The 24,717-nt window shown below is 36.7% G+C and overlaps 2 protein-coding genes across 2 annotated transcripts; one reads left to right on the top strand and one right to left on the bottom strand.

Annotated features, from left to right (window-relative positions):
- LOC109728640 (ferrochelatase-1, chloroplastic) lies at window positions 1,609–7,036 on the bottom strand. The gene is made up of 10 exons (XM_020259096.1): window positions 6,713–7,036; window positions 5,738–5,839; window positions 5,210–5,561; window positions 4,352–4,495; window positions 4,022–4,123; window positions 3,537–3,640; window positions 3,322–3,448; window positions 2,980–3,132; window positions 2,689–2,789; window positions 1,609–2,161 (listed from the first exon to the last, which is right to left on the bottom strand). The coding sequence occupies exons 2-10, from the start codon at window positions 5,809–5,811 to the stop codon at window positions 1,843–1,845; spliced, it is 1,476 nt and encodes a 491-aa protein (XP_020114685.1). The 5' UTR covers window positions 5,812–5,839; window positions 6,713–7,036; the 3' UTR covers window positions 1,609–1,842.
- On the top strand, window positions 8,162–15,233 carry LOC109728477 (cellulose synthase-like protein G3). The gene is given in 7 exon segments (XM_020258887.1): window positions 8,162–8,245; window positions 8,312–8,758; window positions 12,470–12,616; window positions 12,993–13,118; window positions 13,231–13,662; window positions 13,971–14,318; window positions 14,656–15,233. Coding segments are annotated over 7 exon segments (2,142 nt in total). The 3' UTR covers window positions 15,214–15,233.

Below are 24,717 nucleotides of genomic sequence, written 5' to 3'. Positions count from 1 at the left end.
CTTTCTGTTTCTTTATGATGATGGTTAGTGGATCTGCATTTCCTCCAGCGCTCCTGATATTCGCGTGTTTAGCCATTGGTTGGGCTCTTGCAGAGAACAACGTCCTTGATGAAGTTGGGAAAGGAAATTCCATAGTAAAAGAGGCATTTAGGCACGATCTATACCTAAACATTATTCCTCCTAATTTTTTGCCACGTGGCGAATTCTCCTTCACTCTTTTCTCTTCTCTCTTTCCATTCTCATTTTCACCCAATGTTTCATCTTCCTAAACCCCCACTCAATTAATGTGTTTACATAATACCATCTCCACCCAATGCTTCATCTTCCTAACCCCCCTATCTCTCAATTAATATGTTTATATGGTTTCATCTCCATTTCTTCATATCTTTTTTTTCATATTGTTTTTTTTTCTCCCCCTTATCTCTCAATTAATATGTTTACATGGTTTAATCTCTATTTCTTCATATCTTTTTTTTCTTTTTTTCTTGGCGCACAAAAAGGGCTCATGTTTTGTAACTTTTTAAAATTTTTTGTTGTGTGTGGATTGAAATTAGGGTTTCGAGGATCGCGACGGAGCGCTGCAGAAGAAAACGGTGATGGATTTGGAGTCAGTGAGAGAGAAGAAGCAGTGGATGTGGATACGGGATTGATATGGTCGTGACTAAAGAGGAGCTGGACACTAGCGGCGAAGGCGATGTAAAGATCGGAATTTGCCTCTCCGATGTCGATAGTGCAATGAAGATGTGTATGGGGTAAAAAAAAATTTATTGCTTATTTTATTATTATTATGTGTGATTTATTTATCGAAATTATAAATTTTGTTATATCTATACCTATATCTATTTTATATTTTATATTTGTGTTTATTGAAGTCCCATATCAAATCAAAAAATTTAAAATTTTTATTTTATTTATATTTTATATTCTATAGTATCATTCCGCCGCAATGCGCGGGTAACTTCACTAGTTGTTCATTAAACTCTTTGCACGTAAGTTTCACGATGCATACATCTAGTTTTGAAGTCGTGATTGTTTCTTGGTTAAGTTGCATTGAGCTTCCCTCCCCCCCTCCACCCCTTTTATATACTAGATCTTCGTTATATCTGTATGGAGTTCGAATTGAGGACAGCATACAAAGAAGGAAATCATCCCATCTATTTCAATTTAAAACACGGATATTTATAACAGGGTTTTCAGTTCCTTCCGTCCTTAAAAGTGGAAATTTGGGTAGCAGAATCTTAAAACAAGGCCCAGAAGAATCTTAAAACAGGCCATCGCCACTTGACAAACCTATCCGGAATACTTAAGAGAGATTATTTGGGCTACACACTAGGTTGTTCATGCTTCGCTGCTTAAAAAATGGAAACAGAGCTGCATATTTTCCGCACTGAGGATTAAAAGAAGGTTTCCATCTATGTTATGCACTGAGAATTACAAGTTTGAGAAGGTGTCAATTATAAAGAAAAATACATGAGGGGGTCTATTTCAAAATAGCCAGTACATAAGGTACTCTTCATACATTTTTACCCATTTAAAATATGAAACATATATACAAACTGAGAGCTTCCTACGTTGGAATCCAACAGCCTCACCTAAAGGCGCAATGGATAAAGTGATAAACACACTTAAATAGTAATATTATCAACAGATGATTCTTTCCATCAAGGCCGGTGTTACATTGTATCAGATCATTCCATTCTACAAGCTAATCAAAAAGGGGATTGTATTGCACTTGCAACCTTTGTATATTGTAACTCTAAAATCCTGGGAAATTATTACAATCTTAATTATAACTGCTGTCATCTTCCGTATGGTAAAATATAGCCCCATTAAATAAGAAGGTCATAACATAGAATTCCTGAATGTGGAGAGTAATTTAGGTGAGAAAAGCAAAACGAAGGCCAGGATTGATCCGAAGAACATTTTGATCATGTATTGCACAATGTCCATGTCAGATTGGTTGGAAGTGATGTCATCGCGGGTGATCATGGCAGAGGCAGAGGGGAGGGCTTCGATGATTGCATCTGCTAGATCAGAAATGAAGGAAGAGGTGCAGCCGAGAGCGGGCACCCTGCCCCAGTTCTCGATGCCTGACTGTAGAGCCAAGTGCTTGTACTCCATGTCGATTTCTTCCAGGGTTTCAATATGCTCGCTCACAAAGCTGGATGCATGATCAAACAGACTAAGGTCTTTTGTTCAAGAAAACTAGAATAATTACTCTTATTCTAGACGCCAATGGAAGCTAACAAAACAGGGATGGTGTTATTACAAATAAATCCACACTTGGAAAATGGAAGCAGTAACAGTAGCTTGAAGTTACTGTAGTTTCTTGAACGCTATCTACATTGGTACTTAAATTCCAATAAGATGACGGTTAAGGAAAGAGTCCTAGAATGATTGAAAAATTCTCCAAAAACAAGAGCAAGGCTACAACGATAGTAAGTCAATATCAGATATATGCACCTAAACAAGCCATGTGAATGTAGTCATCATTACTACAATGTAGAAAATATTGTACTCCGTCAATTCCGCCATCACCAGAATTAGCAAAATTTCTATGGCATTACATAACGCATAGTAAAGTGAGAAAAATCAACAGGATTAAGATAAGCAACATGTTGGGGAAACAAGTAAAATGAGCTTAAGATTGCATTAGACCAATGAAAGATGGTCGCATTTAGTACGTACCTCACTGGAACAGCCAGGAGACTCTTTACACCTTTCTGACCAAGCTCAACTATAACTTCATCAGTGTAAGGCTTCAGCCACTGAACTGGGCCAACGCGGCTCTGTAATAATGTTCAAAAATGTTGCAACTGATGAGACTATCTGCTTAGCCCTTTAAAAATCAATACTTCTTTGAGGATATTTATTTTTCTTTTGTGGTGTCTAAATACTAAAACCTCGAGAAAAGTAAAGAGCATGCTTAAGTACATGAAACAAAATAAGAGAATAGATCTCAGATAATATCTCCAATACCTGGTAAGCAAGAGTATGGTTGTTGGAGATTCCTCTGGATTTTAACTCATCCATGATCAAGATGATACACTCCTCCATCTGATCTCTATACGGATCTCCTGCATCCTCAACATAGCTAAGTGGAACTCCATGCGCACTGAAAAATATCATAACCTACCAAAAGGAGAGCCTATAATGAAAATTCAACGAAATAGCCTCCACCATTAAGTCTTTGAGGGACACGACTCTATGCCTCACAGTATACTAACTCCTCAGTTTCAATCAAAAATTAACTTGTTACAGCATACAAATCAAACATGAAGCTGAAAGTTTTGACAAGTACATCTGAAAAAACAGAATTACCTCTTCAGGATTAGAGAAACTTGACAGTTCTTTCTGTATCAAATCAGCCATTGAGTTAATATAACCATTGCGCTGATACCAAAATTCAATTATTGATACCGGCAGTGTTGAAAAATAGTGATCCTCCCTGTATGCAGAAAAAAGTTACAAAAGAAATTCAAGATAGATCTCATAATAAAATACAGTAAAACTTCCAAACAAATGTAGCTCTCTACCGGAAGACATTCTGAAGAACACGGATACTTGAACCACTTGTTGATATGGAGAATTGAGGATAAAGTGGAAGAACAACAAGCTTAGTAATATTATCCTTCTTTATCTGTCATAATGTAGATCAAAACAATTATCGTTAGTCATTAAGTCGTACAATATGATTTCTATATTAGTAGTATAACATGCCACTTCTTAGTTGCTTCATAACAATAATTGTATGTGATTTCAATACAGGCTTTGAGATGGGACTTAGTAAAAATTTTCAGAACGAATTTTTTAAAACATTAATAATGATGGCTCTTAAAAACAGAAAGTAGCAGATTCTACATGACATTAATTCATTACAACTTAACCACAAATGTTCAAATCAAGGGAAAAAAACAAAAAACAACAAACTGAAGAATTGGATGTTTAATCCGAAAAGAAAAAACAACAGATGCCAAAAGTTCGTTCATTATTTCAAGTTAAAAATATTGAAACAACTAACTTGATCAAGGGCTTCTTCAGTAAAGGGATGCCAATATCGCATGCCAACATAGACATTTACAGGCAAATTCTTCTCTTCCAGAGCTGCCTTCAGAGCATGTGCCTGAAATATGTTACAAGTAAGAAAACAAAGTTGGTAGCAAGCATTTTCTGAACAACTAGTACAATTTTGAAGATCATGACAGTCTCAAGATAATCATAAGAACCAGATGAAGTGTACAATCTGTAATGAAAAATCACAGGTGATAAAGGATTTTTTTTCATATGAGTACTGATAGAAAATGGAAGACTGATACAGGAGGAACAACAGGGGAGTGAGATATAGACCTACCTGCTCATCTGTTATTCTTCGTAAAGGTGATCCGCCACCAATAGCAGCATAACCCTCTTTACTCTTGGGAGCTCTTACTACAGATATTAGTTTGGCCAGTGGTCTCTGAAGAAACCTGAACAACCTTGGAAGTCGAATTATATCCTGTGATAGATGAGATCAAATTAGAGAATTTAGAATTAAACAGAAAATGGTATTCTAAATTTCTAATGCATAAGGATCCTAGCAAAGATAATGTTTTACGATGGTCAAAGCATGCCAAACTTTTCTTTGATTACAATTGAGGCTGTCCTACAACTCAAGCCCATGCCCTCGGGGCAAGCAAAGACATGCCTTTCTATCATATTTAACTAATGTTATCCAACTAATTAGACATGCAACGTGAAATAGGCATGATTGGATAAATTTTATACTATCTTTCGTTAGACTCTTGAGAAAAGTATTTATCTGCATGATTAGATAATTATACAAAGCCCATGAAAGAAGAATTGTGTGATTGTATATTCAGATAATCAAGTATCCTCTTAGTAATAATAAGCTACCACACAATAATAGTTCCAATGAAGACAGCACCTATGGGGACCAATTGATAGAAAAGTTACTGAGATCGAGAAAGAAATCTGCTAAAATAAAGATTACATGTTTGCTTACTTTTCAGATTACATGTTGGCGTAATTTTTTTGACCTTTTAAAATCATTTATTTGAAATGTATTCAGTTTACTCTTCAAATGAGTTAGCGTAACAATGATGAACCAATTTCTCTAACTAAGAGAACTAAGGCTGAAAAATGATTCACAAGACAGATTTGAATTTTCCATCAGTCAAAAGTAAGATGTAAAATGTGCATAATCATATACCGGATCAGCAAACAGATTGAACAGAAATGGCTGAACATCTTGAAGGGTCTCTGGACCTCCAAGATTCAGGAGCAGCACACCAACTCTTTCTTTTGCAGTATTTAAAGGAACCCCGGTGATATTTTCATCCAAAATATATGCTTCTGCTGAAGAAAAAGTATTGCCGATTTGGTGACGCCTTTTCTGAGGCGTGTTCAAACATGCTGTGGCTAAACCTCCATCTTTATTAGTACATGAATACGACGGGCACGCAACTAATTCAAATGATTTTTTACATTTATGCAACTTTTCTTCTGTGTTTCGCAAGTTAGATGTTAAGTGACTTGCAAAAGCCTTCGTCCTGAAGCAAGACCTGAAGATAATAGAAGAAAACATAACTAATGGAACAAATACAGTAATTACATTATATATACGTATATATTTTTAAGTAGAAAAGCTTCTCCAACGTAAGAAAAAATAAGGACTTCGGAGCGATAGAGATTTAACACTGGAACTCCAAATACAAAAGTCCCAACACGTTGAACTTACACTTCTGAAGCATTTCGCTGACAACAAAAACCAGAGAGTTTGGTATGAGGAACTCTATATCCAACAGCTTCCATATTCCCAAGGTAGTATTGAAATCTTCAGCTGAGAGAGAAGACACAGTATCATGTACAATCTTTTCGAAACAGTTTCCAATAAAGACACACCAAAAGTTAGCACTTAACAAATATTACATGGTAATATTACTTGTTCATGCATATTTGAGATGAAAATACTGAAAAAGAACGGAATTCCAAATACTGAAAAAAAGATTTCCCAATCTCAGATAAAATAATGCTAATACAAACCCCAAGGAACACGAAACAATGGAGAAATCCAATGCCGAGATCAACGAAATATGGTATACGAAAACACATTATACAAATCAAATTGGACAGCTGAAGATGCCAAGTTTCATCAATTTACTCCCAAATTCTAATCTTCAAATCAGAAGGTTAAAAGATCCCTCCATGGCCGTGAATCAAACTTCATAATTAAGATTCATTCAGATAAGAACAAATGCTCGATTTTGAAGATGGCTGACTATATACCTTCAACGAGGTGACCCAAAAACACAAATAAAGAAAAAGGAACGATCTCCTGTCTGAGTCAACAGCGCATTCCGAACATTCTCTGCATCCTATATAATTTTGTCTTCCGCCTATTTCATGACTAAGCCAAAGAGAGGCACAAATAGCCGATGATCGAGCAAATTTCAAATCAAACTATATTAAACTATATTTCGAAACGTTTATACTTCTATTTCGAAAGACCAAATCACAAACCCCTCATCCTGCTGCTTAATCGATCATGATCGGCAACGATCCTAAATCCGAAATCTTTACACCAATTACCATCACATAAAAGACAAATAAGGGTAACCGAAGAGGTGATCAACAGCAATCTTTGGGAAAAATGATGATGTACCTCGGATCCGAATTAAGAAATAAGAAACTTAAAATAAAAACGATGGTGTACCTTTGATCGGAATGAAGAAATGAGAACTTGGAGAAAAATGGAATGATCGATGGGAGGATGATGTTACCTCAGAGAAGCTAATAGATCGGTGGTCGGAGATCGTAGAGATCGAACAAAAGGAAGCGCAGGTCAAAAAGGAGGTAGGGTTTGGGTTAGGGCTAGGAACGGAGGAGGAGGAGGAGGAGGAGGCGGAGTCGACGTGCGCGAAGATTCGTGTAGTTGGGTATTGTAGATGCTTCTCTCGGTCAAATGAGGCAACCGTAGCCGCGTAGGGGAGGAGGAACAAAAGGGGTTCACCTTCTCGGTGCCCCCAACTAACCACCAAACATACTGAAAACAACTATCTAATTAATAATTCCACTTCGACCAAAAAAAGTGTTCGTTAAGCTATTTAATAAAGTTTAAAAAACATTATTAGAAACATTAAAAAAATTTAATATGTTTGTTTGTACAAGTGCTATCACAAACAGTAAAAATATTTCATCCCACTATAGGCCAAACGCCTCCAAATGGGAAATCTCATTTAGGCCCGGCTTTTTGCGCTGGGCCAAAAACGAGTACGAGATCTGGTCGGCCTACGTCTACGGCTCCTCTTTGTCCAATGTGACCGGCCCACTCCGACGTCCGGCCCAATATACAAATAAATGGAATCAAGTAATTTTCACATTGCAAGTCACCAATCGGTCTAAATTATCATCAAGTTCTCTAATTAATTGTACATCGTGAGCACTTGATTAATGTTGAGTGACGTAAAACGTATTATTACAAGTTTTTTTGGGGTAGAGAATGCATGATAATTTTTTGCTTGGATGGTTTTTTGTAACTTTCCGATTTCTATTTCTGATGAATTTTCCGATCGTTACAAGTCATTATAACCTAGAGTGAATTGATTGATTGCTTTCACCGGTAACCATCCATGATCCAACATCATTACATAACTTAGCTGGAGGGAGGTTCAAAGTCTCAAACTGCATCAATATTGGAGGCGTATTCACAACTGATTCGATCCCAATCGCAAGGCTCCGCTAGGATTAATCAGGCTTGAATACTAAATAATAATACAAAAGAAGACTTTTGGAGGCTCGTGCTGTTGACCGCCGCTTGCAAGCGCAAAAAATATCAATAATTAATTGTTTGGATTAATCAAAAGCTACTGACGTTGCCAGCAGCTGTTCTGTAGTGATTCGAGGTGAGAGAAAAAATAAATAAAAAAAAAGAAGAAAACAAACAAGAAAATGTGATTCTCTGGCAGAACACAATTGAATTAATTTCCGGTCTATCCACGTGTTAGCTAGTGGATGCTATCCATATGTAGACAGACGTAGCTAGCATTGCTCATATATAAAAAAGCCAGAGGGAGTGGAGCTCCTGTTAGCAGTTAGCACTTAGCACTCCCTCCGCATTAATTCTTCTGCGGTCCCAAGCTAATTTGTTGAGGACTTTGCCAGGATGCCGGCCCTCTCAGACTCCTCTACCAGTCTCCACACTCTCCATGTCGACCGTCGCGTCGGTTTGTACCGCGCCCACATGCTGGTCTACTCCGTTGCCGTCCTCGTCCTCCTCTGCCACCGCACCGCCTCCCTCGCCGCCGCCTCCAAGAACTCCTTCTCCTCATTCGTAATTCACTTCTCCCTGCTCTTCGCCGACTCGATACTACTCTCTTTCATGTGGGCGTGCTCCCAGGCCTTCCGCTGGCGCCCCGTCCGCCGCCAGGAGTTCCCCCACCGTCTCCCCGACCCCGATCTCCATGAGTGGCCGGCACTGGATGTGTTCGTGTGCATTGCAGACCCCCGCAAGGAGCCGCCGACAAGCGTGGCGAGCACCGCCCTGTCGATGATGGCGCTGGACTACCCCGCCCACAAGCTGTCGGTCTACGTGTCGGACGATGGGGGTTCAGAGGTGACCCTCTTCGCGTTCATGGAGGCGGCGCGCTTTGCGAGGTATTGGTTGCCCTTCTGCCGAGAGAAAGGTATCATGGAGAGGTCGCCGGACGCCTACTTCGCCTCTCCCGATCGCTGCGGGGACTCCGAGTCCCAGAAGATGAAGGTACTTTCACCAAACACCAGCTGAAGCTTATAGATGCATACCAGCAATGTACCAGCGCGCTTCACTGCAGGTACGATGAGTGTGTCTTTAAATTAAATTTATAAAATATAATATATAATATTATTAAACATATATATATATATTAAATACATATTTTGTATTAACATTTGATTTTAAAATATAAAATTTGTTACGAACTTTTTTCTTTTTTATTTTTTTTCTTCTTATTCTTTTAATTTTATTCAGATCATTTTTGTCGATCCATACAAGCAATATCGAAAATTAAAAATATTATGATAAAATAATAAATATTTACTTTATTCGCTATTTTTTAATTAATTAATTTTATAATATTTTTCTAGAATTTATGAATATATATTTAATTTTGTAAAAAATCTCTAACTTTAACAAAATTAAGCACCAACGTTGAAGAAATTAAATATATTTTTTCTAAAATTCGGATTTACAATAGATAATTAATAAAAAATGAAAGAATAATCCAATTAGTTTAATAGTTGGAAGGCAATAAAGTTGTTACATCTAACAAATTCTTAAACCAATTTAAAAAATAACTCAAATCAAAATAATTAAAAATTATGAGATATTAATCGAATTAACATAGTTGATGAGTCAAATTTAAAATGGTCTTTAGTCGAACTCATTGACTATACTTAGTGTACATATACATCTCATTCACATCAATAAATTTGTACCATAAAGATGTCAAAACTAAAATTTAATTAATTTAATTTATTTTATAATATTTAAATATTTATATATTAATATTTATAAATTTTAGATATATGCACTAAAATAAAAATATATTTTTCATGCACCAGATGCACCAATGAAAATGGACACATGTAATATTTAAATATAATAAAAATATTAAAAATAAAATATTAAAAAAATTTAATTAATTAAATTTATTTTATAGCATTTTAAATATTTAAATATTAAAAATTATAAAATTTAGAAAAAAATTCTCTAGTTTTGCGATTTTATAAAAATGGGCGACTATTTTAAATTTTGCATATTCAAACAAAAAAAAATACCCTTGTTTTTTTCTTTTTTCTTTTTCTTTTTTTTCTTTCGTTCTTTTTTTTTTTTTTTTTTTTTTTTCTGACCCTCCACCACCTCCGCAGCCTCGACGAGGACGAAACTGCCTCCTCTTCCTCCGCCGGCGCTGGCACCGACGTCGACGCCCGCACCGACGTCGGCGCCCGAAGAGAAGAACTCTGAGCCGTCTCGGCACCGGAGATCAGGGGAACTGATGGGGTTGGCCCCAAATTAATTGACCTTATCACAACACGTTGCACGCGCGGCCATATAAAATTTGTCATTCACTAAAATAAGATAGCAAATAATAACTTACTATTCGAACTGAAATTCTTTTTGTGTGTTGCAAGCTAATAAGTTTGATTTATGCCCATTAAGGTTTTATTTTGATATCAAAAAATGTTATTTAAAGATAATTTATTCACTAGAAGAATATTTTTGTATAGTTGAAAGCCAAAAAAAAATAATTTTTCGCTCTTCGAAAGCTTTTCATATTTATAATTTAGAATAATAGATTAATAATATATTTCACTTACGAGATAATTTATTTTATTCCCAAAAAAATAATTTGGGGTCAAATATACTATTCATTTGATTTGATTTTTAGCTTTCAATCACAATAAAAATTCTCATATCAAATAAGATATTACAAATGGCAAAAGATGCCATAGTTATTTTTGTTGAATATCGACCCCATGCCACATCAGTATTTGAAATTAAACTTTCATATATACTATATATATATATATATATATATATATATATAAGAAGATAGATATATATAGATATGCTGAATAAGCTTTCATCCAAGAAGGCTAGGGCCTATGGGGATTTCCTGTGATTCGAAAATGGAGTTCATATTTGTTCCTCCACTTACCTTGTTACTCTGTAGGATAGCAATTTCATCTAAGAGATACTTTAGCGTAGTCCGAAAAAATGGGTTTAAATGGTATTCCATTCTAAACATTTAATTAAATTCCTCACCTAAAGATACTACATGGGTCTTGAGTAAATCTAAAAAATATACCATATAAAATATTCATATAACCAAGCAGTCAATTTTAGAGAGATGACTATATTTTAATATAAGAAATATTTTGACAATCCAAACACTCCAATGCTCGAAAAAAAAAATTTAATGGTAATCACAGTGATCAGTCATGCCCACACAGCAATGTTTTAAACTCAAGAAAATATATTGTTAGGCATCCAATCAGGTCCCCAGTAAGTTAATAAGGATTGTTGTTAGAAAATGTAGAAGAAAAACAAATTAATGTGAAGAAATTTCTTCATATATTGTGTATATCTCAGACCATTACAAGCCTTTTGCTTTATATCCAGTAAAAAACAACTATACTAGGTATATTACAGCTAGGATTCCTATGATTTCTCTTAGTCATAAGCAACAGACATGATGCCTATTATTATTCCTAATTCCAGCTATACACAAATCTCTTGATTGAAATACAAAATAATTTCTTTCCTTTAATACTCCCCCTCAAGTTGGAGCGTGAATGTCATGAACTCCTAACTTGCTGAGATGTGATCGAAAAACGACTTGTCCTAGTGGTTTTGTGAATATATCAGCAATTTGTCGTCTCGTCTGGACATAGGCCGTCTCTATCTCCCCATTTTGAATTCGTTCGCGTATCGTGTGACAACCTAACTCTATGTGCTTCGTTCGTTCGTGATATACTGGATTTGCAGCAATGTGTATTGCTGCTTGATTATCACAAAACAACCTGACAGGTTCAAGATGTTCAATGCGCAAATCTCGTAAAAGGTACCTCAACCAAGTGAGCTCACAAGTGACTGCTGCCATAGATCTGTATTCCGCTTCTGCTGAGGATCTCGACACTGTGGCTTGCTTTTTACTCTTCCATGACACAAGCGCACTCCCAAGAAATATACAATACCCTGTCATAGAACGTCGTGTGGTTGGACATCCGGCCCAATCCGCGTCGCAGTAGCTATTTAGTTTTAATTGTCCCTGTGAAGGAAAGAACAGCCCTTGACCTGGTGCTTCTTTTAGATATCGAACGAGACGATGCATCGCGTCAAGATAATATTTTTATATTTAACACTCTCCCGGCCCGAGACTTTTTAATCGGTAATATGCTAGGAGCCTGGCGTGATTCGAACTCAGGACCTCCTGCTCTGATACCATGTGAAACAACCGTTGTACTCTAAAAGCTTAAGCTGTTAGAGAACGGTGTTTAAATATTTTTATATTTAACAATTGTCATCTTCACGTGGGTGTACATTTATCTAGCCTAGGACTTACAAACCGCAGCATCATGCCACTTAACTCAACAGGGATCTGCATACAAAGGAAAAGGATACACCTATTTATGAAAGTTCTACAAAAACCAGCATCACTCTTTAACTTCGTTGCGCCATCTACAATCCAAATGGAGAAGTGGATGTGGATTTGATTCCCTTAAGTGTGTTTATTTCTTTAACTTTCTAAATCAAGTCACATTATTGTCCTATGCCTCAGCATGCCAACTTCAATTTGCTAAAGAGTTCAAGAAAGGCTACATATGATAAAAGAAAAGGAAGAAAACGGCATTTTATACCTTCGATCTGTTCTACATTTGCAGAGTTTGAATGCTCTCACTGTTTTCCTTTCTTCTGTACACAATATTGCAGATGATGTTTGATGCCATGAAAGAGAATGTGGGAAGTGCAATGGAGAAAGGCTGTGTTACAAATGACTTTACTGTCTCTGCGGAAGAGCGCGAGCTTTTCGACAAATGGAAGGGATTTGTTCGCAACAATCACCCTTCTATCATCAAGGTTAACTTAATTATTTCTCACCTTATATGTATAATTAATTAAATACCCAAGATTTACAAACTGGACAGCGGCACAGCGCTATGATTCGTGATCAAGTATCAATTTATTATCTGCTTGACAGAGTCTCAATGCAATTAAATTATGTTAAATTGCGGATTTAATGAGTAGTCATTGTTCTTAATCAAATCTCTTAGCTACATAAGAGTGTTAAACTAATGTTACATCATAATCAAGCACAGTTAATTTCGCTTACAAAAATTATCTTTTGTTTAGAAAACCGAGATTGGTAGCATGCTACCCATCTCAAGATTGATGCACAAGTATCTGCTCAACAGTATGCAGATTGTTTTATTTGGGGTTCCAATTTAATTTATAGGTTCTGCTCAAAAGTGATGAAGACAGAGATATAACAAACACTCCGTTGCCAAATCTCGTCTACCTCTCGAGAGAGAAACGTCCCAGCTCTCCTCACCACTTCAAGGCCGGCGCGCTCAATGTCCTGGTACCAGCACACTCCAAGCTATGTCAATAAAATCATCATCATTATAATTACCTTCTCCTCGACATTCATTATACTAACTAAAGTCGATTTTCTTCTCGTTAACCCTCACAAGCTTCGAGTGTCGGGAATCATGTCCAATGCTCCTATTGTTCTGACGGTTGACTGCGACATGTACGCTAACGACCCCAAATCTCCCCAAAGAGCCCTCTGCTACTTCCTCGATCCGTCGCTTGCCCCAAAGCTTGCCTTTGTTCAGTTCCCACAGCATTTTGAGGGGCTCAACAAGCATGACATATACGGAGGCGAGATTCGGCGGTCCTTCAGAATTAATAGCTACGGCTTGGATGGTCTCCGCGGGCCTGACTTCGTAGGCACCAACTGTTTCCACTCCCGTCATGCCCTCTGTGGCTCCTTCTCACCTTCTTCAAACTTGACAAATTCCAAAGCTCCTTATATTGGTTTCATTGGCTCGGAGCCAACCATGGCTCAGGTGCATGACATGGCTGCCTGTGACTACGAGCTGGGTACAAAATGGGGTTCTACGGTGAGTGGAATTGAGAAGCACGTCAAGAGATTGCTTCATTTGGTGCCGCCTCTATCTTTTTTCTTCAAAAATCAAATTCTAAACGTTAAATGTGCCAGTGCTGGACGGACTTATTATATCTATCTTACAATAGATTAGCTTGCAATTGATGTACCCTGGCCAGATGCATCTGATTTCTCACAAGCAAGACCTCCATGTCTATATATACTTTACACAGCTTTCCATCTCCGGCCCGTTTAGTCAAATTAACAATTGAATCAATGTGCATGATGAAATGCAGCTGATTTGTTTGTTTGTAAATTTTGCAGCTCGGTTTTAGGTATGGGTCGCTCGTTGAAGATTACTACACAGGCTTTTGACTGCACTGTGAAGGATGGGAGTCGGTGTTTAGCGACCCAGCACGGCCTGCGTTCTTGGGAGATGCACCAAAGAGCCTACATGATTCACTGAGCCAGTGCAAGAGATGGGTTGTGGGGCTCTTTGAGGTGGCCTTCTCAAGATACAGTCCCCTCACGTTCGGTGCAAGGAACGCTTCCCTGCCAATGGGATTAGGCTATGGATATTACGCCTTCTGGGGCATTTGGTGTATTCCTATCATAACATATGCCCTTCTCCCACAGCTAGCACTAGTCAGCCAGAGGTCCCTCTTTCCAAAGGTAAGCATCTCTCTGATCTGTTCAATATATTGCATCAGACCAGTACACAAATTATACAGCCCCTTTCACACACAAGTCTCTTAACCCATATATATCCACAACAATCCCGTGCTCCATTACTCAAATTAATCATTAATTCTGTATATTTGTTTGAGTTATAGCTAGGTAGGTTAGTTTAAAGAAGATTGTTTCATTGCTTGTTGTGCACAGGCACACCAGCAATGATAATTACTAGTATTGTTCTGTAGTATTTCGTAAAACCGTGGTAACTAAAAACTAGAGACAACCTGCTTGCGATAGAGATACTAACACATAATATATATGTAAATATTTGCAGGCTTCTGAACCGAGGATTTACTTGTGCGCGTACCTCTTCTTGGCCGCTTACGGCCAAGACCTCGCCGAATTTGTAATGAGCGGGGGAAGTGTCGCGAGGTGGTGGAGCGACCAGAGGATGTGGATGATCCGAGGTGTCACATCATTTCTCTTTGGGACTATCGAATTTGCACTCAACCAAGCTGGCATACCTTCGCAAGGCTTCAATGTGACCAGCAAAGCCATGGAAGAAGAGCAGCGCAAGCGCTACGATAACGAGGTCTTCGATTTCGGCATAGCCTCACCCTTCTTCATCTTGCTGGGGACGACAGCAATCCTGAACTTAGCCTCCTTTATTGCTGGGATCACAAGAGCAGCTGTCATAGGTATCGGAGTGCTCGACGAAATGTTTGTGCACTTGTTCTTAGCCGGATTCATTGCAGCCAACTGCTTGCCTATCTATGAGGCTCTGTTCTTCAGAAGCGATGAAGGAAAGATGCCACGCAATGTGACCCTCACATCTATTTTCTTGGCAGGGCTTCTACTCTACGTCGGGGGTTTTCTTTTCAACACTTACTAGAACGCTTCTGCAAGCAGGCCTTCTATCTCCAAATCATACTGCCAAAAATTATCTTTTCGGAATGCTTTATAATAATAGGGATACTCCCATAATTCACCTAATTTGATAATGACGGAGATTGTAAAAGATTGGAGTATAAATCAAGACAAGGAGATGCCATGTAATTGTTATTGTGAAGCCTATCTTGCAGAAATCAGATTTCTCTACACTGAGCTTGCAAGGAAATCCTTGGGAGAAACATTTTCGCATTTACAGCATGTTTCGTTCATGATTGGAATAAGAATTGGAAATGGAATTGGACTGCATTGACATGAGAAATGGAATGAAGAATCATCCAAAAAATGTTTGGTTCTTTATTGGAATAAAAATCAGAATGGTCAATTAGGACACCTAGAATTTTGAAAGAGAATTTTTGTTTAGAGAGAAAAGAATGATGAAGGGAGTGGAGAGGGAGGTGTTTGTGAGAGAGGGCTCTAAGTGGTTAACTCCAGAATGGGCCAATCTAGGATTCAAGGACAGATTAGGCCATAAATGAATTGGGTCAAATCCCATTCCAAAGTGGAATGAGAATCAAAATCTAATTCTTGTGAACAAAATCGAAATCTAACTCTTGTGAACAAACAATAACTATTAAAATCAGTGAACCTCATTCTGATTCAAGAGTCAAAAATAGACGAACAAAACAAGCCCTTAGAGTTTAGGGATTTTAGAATTTAGAATGGTTTAGGACTACGAGTTCAGGTTTAGGGCTTGGGGTATGTCACACGGAAACTGATCACCTAACTCTTTAACCCTTTTAATCCAAAAAGAATAGTTTTATTTCAACACATGTATTTGTTTAGAAAACCCTATAGTGTCAGCGCTATAAAATTCATTAACACTATAAAATTCATTAAGCAAACAAAATTAACATCATTAAACAAACAGAAAAAAGTGAAAACTATACATAAGAAAGTTTACAAAATACGAAAGGAAAAAAACACTAGAACACGAAAATCCAAATTGGCAAATGAAAGGAACATATCAAAATGAAAAAAAGAAATAATAACACATAAAATAGAGGCGGAGCAAAGACGGAAAAGGATAGACAAAGGATAACAAAAGAAATAACAATTCAAAAAAGTGAGGAGAAAATATCAGTAAAACTTGTTATAGAAAAATAAAGAAGCAGATGCGCCCCTTTAATATCACAGTGTTCCAGATAAAAGAATACAAAGTTTTAATAATATTGTGAGGAAATTACAATAATAATTAAAATAATTGTAAAAATAAGTCAATTTACAACTATAAAGTGATAGGTAAATAGAAACAACAAAAAATAGAAATAAATATTGCAAAAATAATTTTTCGGAAGTTCTAGATACTTGAACTCACTTACATCAGAGAGTAAACAAGAAAAAAAAAAATAGCGAAAGCAACACAAAAGTAGATTACAAAAGAAAGAAAATCAGACATAACATAAAATAAAACAAACAGAAATCAAAGCCTATACGCAACAAAACCATAAACAAAGAAGAGTAAGAAATGGGAAAGGGAGGGATAAGTGATAGTGATCGAAAAAGGATAATATAGAAATGAAAAAAATTAATAAAATGAATATAGACAACTACAAGAAGAGGAAGGAGGAGTATCTTCCTCAGAGAGATGGAAGGAAAATGCAAAAATATTTTCCTAACCACTCACAGTATCAACCACTGGTTAAAGAAATAAGACGAGAAGGTTAGAAAGAACTAGTTGAATAATATGCATTAATCTCAATATGTTAGAAAAAGTAATGAACGTACTTGATTGTGTATAGTGGGTTTGCATCCAAGTAATAGCCTTATGCGGTCAAACAAAATCCAGCCCAATTAGATATGAGTGAAGGGAAGGCTGACCTAAGCACAAGCCTGGCTAGTCATGGGTCCACTTAGCCCCTCGAAATTCTGTATCAATCACTCAGTAACATAACCTAAGTCTCCAACACATTTTATCCAAAATGACCTCTTAATGGCTATGTTTCACTTCAACCCATATATCTGTTTTAGCCCTGATGAAGCAATTAACTGTGATGTGTTCTTATTCAAAAGCAAAGGTTCGAGGACTCAAATCAGGTCATGCGCTAGACCTAGACTTGACTCAAAAAGCTTTCAAGTTGGGACGACACAAACCCGTATCACCTATATAGATAGGTAAGACATAACAAGTCATCCCGAATCAAACAAATAAATAGGTGAGATGCAACTCTAGTTTATTCGCTTGATTTAGAACATTTCACTCTGTATTAAGTTAGCCTCAGTTGTTGATGTCATTAAAAGCCATTCCAGACCTGATACGAACCCTTATCAACACATGCGCTCATTCAAAACTAAAACCAATCTCCAGTTCGGAGCTTGATATCTTTTCCCTGGTGATCCCAAAAAGGAACCATAGGTTGGATTTAAAATTGACAAGAGATAACTATCGATCAAAGATCCATGCATGCTTGACATTTTAAGAAATTCATCAACATCAAAGGAGCGGTCTCAAGTTTATGTTGCCTAAACTAAGGTTAACTCTGAGTTGCAAGATGTGTGCAAACAGAAGGAAGACGAAGAAGAAGAAAACTAACCTTGCCTTCAATAGTAGAATCTAGTTTAAAGTAAGATGTTCTTTAAAGTAAGATGTACTTGCTTTAAACTTTCTGTAAGAAGAGCCAGCATCTAAAACTGTACATAAAGCAGAGATGCGCGAAAGAGAAATAGGTTAGGAAAAGAGGATTTGACCTTCAACATTAGATATATTCATCTGATCTAGCCGTGCAATGGTATCCTCTCTGGTCCCATCGTCGAATCATCCAGTCTCTTCAAACTCGTTCTCATCAATAAATCACTGCAATCACTTCATCGGACTCGATTTCATCCTAATTACTCTGCAGGAAAATACTGAAAAGTGGTACGTATCAAAACACGAAGATTACAGATTCCATCGTATATACAGAAGAAACAAAAGCAAATCATAAAATGGCCAGATAGATAAAACAACTAAGAATTGAATAAAGGGATTTGAAAATCAATGAACAGGAGTAAATAGATTACCTCTTCCGATTAAAATCCTCGCTCCAGTGAGAAGTAATCTCGCCTACCAATGATAGAGCAACCTAACTGGATACGCTCTACGGTTTATCGATGGGAGGAATCTGGCGATAGGAGAGAGGAGGGGCCCGAGGGGGCTCGCCCTAGGTGTTTTAGCTCCTACGGTTTCTCGATTGGAGGAATCAGGCGATCGGAGGGGGAAGGGGGGCTCGCTCGAGGGTTTTGTCGAATCGAGGAATCGCGCGAAGGAATCGAGCGATTGGAGGAGGGAATACGAGGGGACGTAGAGGGAACAGCGAAAATCAAATGGAAAACTCTGTCTCGGCAGCGTCGCTTTGTTGGGCTAAGGCCCAAAACGCACTCGTAATTACGTGCGAGGGCTGGATAAGGCCCAACTGATAAAAGATTGGTGAATATTCACGAAAACCCCCTCAACTAGATGGACTTCTCAAGTACAATGCCGTACGTGCGCTGAAAAATATAAAGTTGGTGCAAATTTTACATCCTCCTCATCATCCGAAGATGTATTTTATCACACTAGCCTTATCACATTCTCATTTTTTGAGTACTAAAAGTCCAAAAGAATTGTATAAACTTTTGGATGGATAGAATGTAAAATTTACATCCCATTATTGAGGGTGCAAGTAGAAGTAGTATTTCTCTGAATTATTTGCTTTACATCCGTCTCAATTCCGATTTTTGGTATGCTAAAAGTCTAGAAGGCTGTACAAGCCCTTGGATGAATAGGACACAAACTTTACATTCTATTCTGGGGTGTACGAGTAGCCCTTCTCTAATTTATTTGATTTTCTCTGTCTATCTTGCGGCCTATTTAGCCATTTTGTTCGATTTGCTAGCTAATAAACTAAGTTTTATATGAGAAGCTTCTTAGTAAAGTGTTGATGGTTTTTAGCAGTTTCTTGTCCGGTAGATAGATGTAGCACGAAAACTGCACGTAGTGGGCCTTTTCTGGGCCTAGAGATCATCACATTTATAATGAACCACATTGCAATCGAGGTTATGGGCCTTATGGCCGAAGTCAGGCCAGTTTTCTTACCATGTATGGCCGCAGTAGTCATGGCATTAAATGCAGGCCTCTGTGTACGCCCAAGCCTGGGACACTTCACGGTAGACGGCCTAATCATGAACCGGGGATAGCTCGGGCCGGTTTCAATTCTTACACGGCCGGATCTGGACCGGATTGAAAATCTGAGCCTCGTCATAGTCCCAAGCCCGGTAGGCGACGGCCTTAGATGACAAATTTTGCTATTATATGACAGAAAATTGATTAAAACTAATTATATTTCACAAAATCATTTTTGAATTTAATGTAAGCAAGAAACTAAAAAAAATTGAAAGATGAATAATATTATTAATAAAAAAATAAAGTGGAATTGTCTACTTCAAAATGGGGTCTTTTATAGAAATCTTTCTATAAATCTTACTGCTGAGCTGTAAATCTTACCACCTATATAAGATTAAGGTTAATAATTTATTGAAAACTAAATAACTATTTCTGTATTAAAGTAAACTTCGGTAGGAAAAGCAAGATGAGACGGTGTGGATATTTGAAAGGTGATAATTAAGTGATAACTCATTATTCAGTATACCGTGTTAGACTAGAATATTTTTCTAGGACGTGAACAGGAAAGTTTATTCATGTATGTGTCGATTATGATTAATAAATTGGTAATTTTTAGCTCCTAATGTCAAAGTTATCTCAATCCCGCTAGGGCTAAACTCCATGCATGGCAACACTAAACAGTGGAATAGATGGGCCTAAACACTCTGCATCAGAATCTAACCGATTAACTTTCTATTTAGCTGACAACAATGTAGTCCGCGTAAAGGACCAAGGGCCGAGGTGAACATGAACAGCGCAACACCCGTCCACGGAATGTGGTGGGGTAGCCTACAGCAGATGTTGAAATACAGGTTACGCAGAATAGTCTTGCAGAGGCCGGCAGGCCCAAAATTTGTGGAAACATAGCGCGCAAGCGCAATACCGCTTAAATCGTGAACTGAGATGGAGCCTGACTTGGCCGACAGGCACTATTGGCAAGGCCTTTCTAGGCGGGATTGGGCTCGCAATCAATTACGTCTTTGTGTCGGACCTACTTGTCGATGGGCCCTTCTCCGAACTGGCCCTTCAGCATCTCTGCGTGTACATTGTCGTGGAAGGTGTAGCCCATAGACTGATCGCTACACGGATCTACGCCGAGATGTCAGGCTTTATACCAGCGTTGAGGTGAATAAAGGCCCCTTTTTAAACTCGGTAGTCGTGGGCCCCAACGTTGAGGCCGTAGGTGTTGAAATTGACACTAACGTAAGCGAAAATCCAAGTCCATCTTCTTGCGGCTCGGATCAGGTCGATGAAAGCATGGTAAAGGCGTAAAGCCGTATGGAGGCCCCCTCAGCTTTAGCTAATTTTGGAATGGACCCGTCACCTATAATTTATTTCATTTACACCTTTTTTCTCTAAATTGAGTTTTTTTATAATTAGTTAAGAAACTCCATTAGATATTGCTATTAACAATTTTAATTTTATTTACTAATAATTTTTTTTTTAATTTTTAAATTTGATGAAATCAATGTAAATTTAATAGAAATTTTTATGAGAAGTCAGACACAAACGCGCCCCCACCCATTTATTTGAAGGGCACCGACTATTTTAAATAATAATTATTAAAATGTTAAAACGTTACAAATATAATAAGTCATGTCGAGACAGAGTCCATATTTTTCATTTTTATTTAAACAATTCTAGATATTATTTTAAAATTTTCTATAAAACTTAGAAAATTCAAATATAGAATGAGCACTAATCTACTGACGACCGATGGGCTGTCGAAATCAAGTTCAACAAGATTTGCGAGTTAGAGGCCGGCTCTAACTCAGGCCGCCGATCCAGCTCGTAAATCCGTGACTCCGTATTTTGTGTACCCGGCCTGTCCTGGAAAATGGGGCATTAGAATAGTGACATGAGTCGTGAATGACATCCGGACCGTTGATATGGCATGGGCTGGGCTCTCTTTCATTCCAAAGAGCCTCCCTGACTAAACCCAATGCAAGGTTCCTCGAAGTCTAACTAACAACAAGGCCCAACGTTAGAACGTAGGTTGAAATTGAATACGAGTTACGAGTTATTAAACAGAAAGGGTAATAGAATGGTATGGACTAGTTAAGCCCATTGAATTGCATGTGCGTGATTATGGATTGGGCCATTGAAATGAATTTTGTTAAATGTTTTGATCTGGATATTATTATTATTATATTAATAATGCCCAAGAAATTGATCAGCTCATATCGAGGAGGGCGGAGCCCGCGTGCGCGAAGACTCGTGTAGTTCGGTAGTTCCTCCTCCCATAGCAATTAGCAGGACGAGGAGGGCAGAGCCGGCGTGCGCAAAGATTCGTGTAGTTGGGTACTGTAGAACGCTTATTTCCGTCAAATGAGGCAACAGTAGCCGCGTATGGGAGGAGGAACAAAAGGGGTTCGCCCTCTCGGTCCCCAACTAACCACCAAACATACTAAAAACAACTATCTAATTAATAATTCCACTCCGACCAAAAGTGTTCGTTAAACTATTTATAATAAAATTTAAAAAACATTATTAAACACATTAAAACAATATATAAGATGTTGTTCGTACAAGTGCTATAACAAACAGAAAATATGTTAACATGTAAGCTCCATGTTTGTTCTCAATAGTATTCTAGTTCAATTATATACTAGTGTAGTAATCCGCACGATGCGATGGATAGATATTATTGAAACAATTATCTTTTCTATCATCATTGATCATCGATGATAGTCTGAAAAAATAAATTTGAAATATATAATAGGCCGCGCGATGGGGATCCGAGATGAATTAGGCTAATAAAGTTGGCCCAACCAACCGCAACTCTCTGACGTGGCTTTGGAGTCCAGACAGCCATGAGGTCTATTTCGCCTATCTATGGAAAATAGTATTATTAAAGAAGTACTGTAAGAACTAATAATACAGTACTGTTTTTTTTTAAAAAAAAACATGTATAGGATTGATTGTTTTCATAAAAAGTACTATTTATTATAAAAAATTATGTATAAAAACTTTATTTAATTATTATAAACCGGCATAAAGTGTATTAAAATTAAATTAATTTGTGGTCCCATTAAATTTTTTCAATAACAATTTAAAATCAAAATTAAAATTCAAGTTTAGAATTAAAAAATAACTCTAAATCTTAAATTTGAATTCAAATTCGCATTTTTTAAAATCCAAAATTAAATTTAAATTTAAGTTTTGAATCCAAAATTACTTTCAAATTTAATTTCGAAATTAGAATTCAAAATTGAAATTCGAACCCATCAAGTTTAGATTTAAAAATTGAATTAAAAAATATAATTATTAATTTTTAAAATTTAATTCAAAATATAATTTAAATTTAAAATATAAATATAAACATATACATTTGATTACAAACAAAATTAACTTCCAAAAAAATTGGAGACCAAATTAAATAAAAAAAACTGCAAACATTGAGGACCAACATTACAATAAATTCATCCTTTCTACTGAAATATTTTTAATTTTGGTCCAAAATTTTTTTTGGTCTCCACAATTAACTTGAAAAAAATAATAATAATAATAAAAAATTGTGTGGCGCAATTTTTTTGCGTTTCATCCGACTCCGCCAAACGCCTCCAAATGGGGAAATCCCGTTTAGGCCAGGATTTTTGCGGTGGGCCGAAACGGGTACGAGATCTGGTCCGGCTACGTGCATGGCTCTTCTTTGTACCATGTGACAGACCTGCTTTCGTTTAGGGCTGTTAATAGGCCGGACCATTCTGGCCTATATTTACATCCGGTCTTGTTTCAATGAGTTTCCCGGATAGATGGGTTTTCCACTCCTACGTCGGGACCCACTAATAACAACTTTTCACATTTCAAGTCACCACTTCCGTCTAAGTTATCATCAAGTTCTCTGATGTTGAGTGACGTAAAAAATATTATTACAAGTTTTTTTTTTTGATAGATTGCATGATACTTTTTTGGCTTGGATGGTTATTTGGAACTCCGTTCGTTACAAGTTATTATGACCTTATGTGAATTGATTGATTGATATATATGATTATATATATATAGTTGAGCTAGAATACTATCGATAGCAAACGGGCCCCGTTGACACCTATTTATTTTATATGATAGAGCCTCCAAATCGACGATCGGCATCGTTAAACATAATTTATATCACTTGAAGTGTTTATAAATCAAATTTCAAATCTTTTCGACATCATTTGCCTAATGATCAAAGGATTTCAAAATTTGTAATTTTAATGGTTAATATGAAGCGTTTTTTTATTTAATGGCGTAAATATATTCAAATCAATTAAATTTTTGTTAGAAAATTGTTTAAACTATTTAAATTAAGATCTATACTCTTGATCTTGATTACAAGACTCCTATCATCATTTTTTAAAAAATATTCATTTTCAGTTGTTTATTTTTATGTCCACTCGATGGATAAGAGAAAAATATCGAAAATGTATAAAATTTGATTTCTAAACACTTCAAGTGGTATAGATATGTTCAACGGCGCCGATCGTCGATTTGGAAGCTCCATCATAAAAAACAAACAGATAGCAACGGAGTCTGTTTGTTCTCAATAGTATTCTAGTTCAATTATATACTAGTGTAGTAATCCGCGCGATGCGATGGATAGATATTATTGAAATAATTATCTTTTCTATCATCATTGATCATCGATGATAGTCTGAAAAAATAAATTTGAAATATATAGTCATCAAATAAATAGAAAATAGTATTCTAAATATGAAATAAAGTATATTAATTTAAATAGTTTGCAAGAAAGATGATTAATGATCTGGTAGGAACGTTGTAGAAATCAATAGCGTCGAAAATTAGATCTATCAAAGATGAAATTAATATAAAATAATGTAAAACCCTACCAATTTGAGTTGATTTTGAACGGTAGGTGAGATCTAGCAAAAATTCTTAAGCTATTCGTAGAGAGAGAGAAAGTGGTGGTGGAAAAATATTACTAAGAATTCAACAAAAATAAAGTAATTATATTAACAAATTCTCTAGAACAACTTTATAAATATTCATGGTGGTTATGGAGAAGAATGAAAAGTTATATAGATGAGGGAAGATGGAAGGATATGGGGGAGAGAAAGGAAGATGGAGAATTTCAAGTGTTTAGATTAAAAGGGTGAGTGGTGTCTCCTTTGTAAATATTCGTAATGCTATAGAGAAGAATGGAAAGTTACATAGAGGTGAAAGATGGAGGAACACGGGGAGGGGAAGGGAAGAGGGAGGGACACGTGAGTTATAAAAGATGAATGGTAGAGAAAAAAAAAATAAAGAAAAAATTCTAAAAATAAGGAAATCGCGCTACGTCAGCAAAGTTATTGGAAAATAATAAATAGCTAATATATATATATATAT

Source organism: Ananas comosus, linkage group 24 (genome assembly GCF_001540865.1).
Source record: "Ananas comosus cultivar F153 linkage group 24, ASM154086v1, whole genome shotgun sequence".
NCBI lineage: Eukaryota > Viridiplantae > Streptophyta > Magnoliopsida > Poales > Bromeliaceae > Ananas > Ananas comosus.
Note: the sequence above shows the minus strand (reverse complement) of the source record. Positions and strands in the feature narration are given on the sequence as shown.

Excerpts from the sequence above, each read along its gene's own strand:
- LOC109728640 (XM_020259096.1), bottom strand. The coding sequence starts at position 5,811 with ATGGAAGCTGTTGGATATAGAGTTCCTCATACCAAACTCTCTGGTTTT. Across the intron at positions 3,641-4,021 it reads CTGAAGAAGCCCTTGATCAA|ATAAAGAAGGATAATATTAC; the intron begins GTTAGTTGTTTC and ends ACATTATGACAG. Across the intron at positions 3,133-3,321 it reads GTTTCTCTAATCCTGAAGAG|GTTATGATATTTTTCAGTGC; the intron begins GTAATTCTGTTT and ends TCCTTTTGGTAG.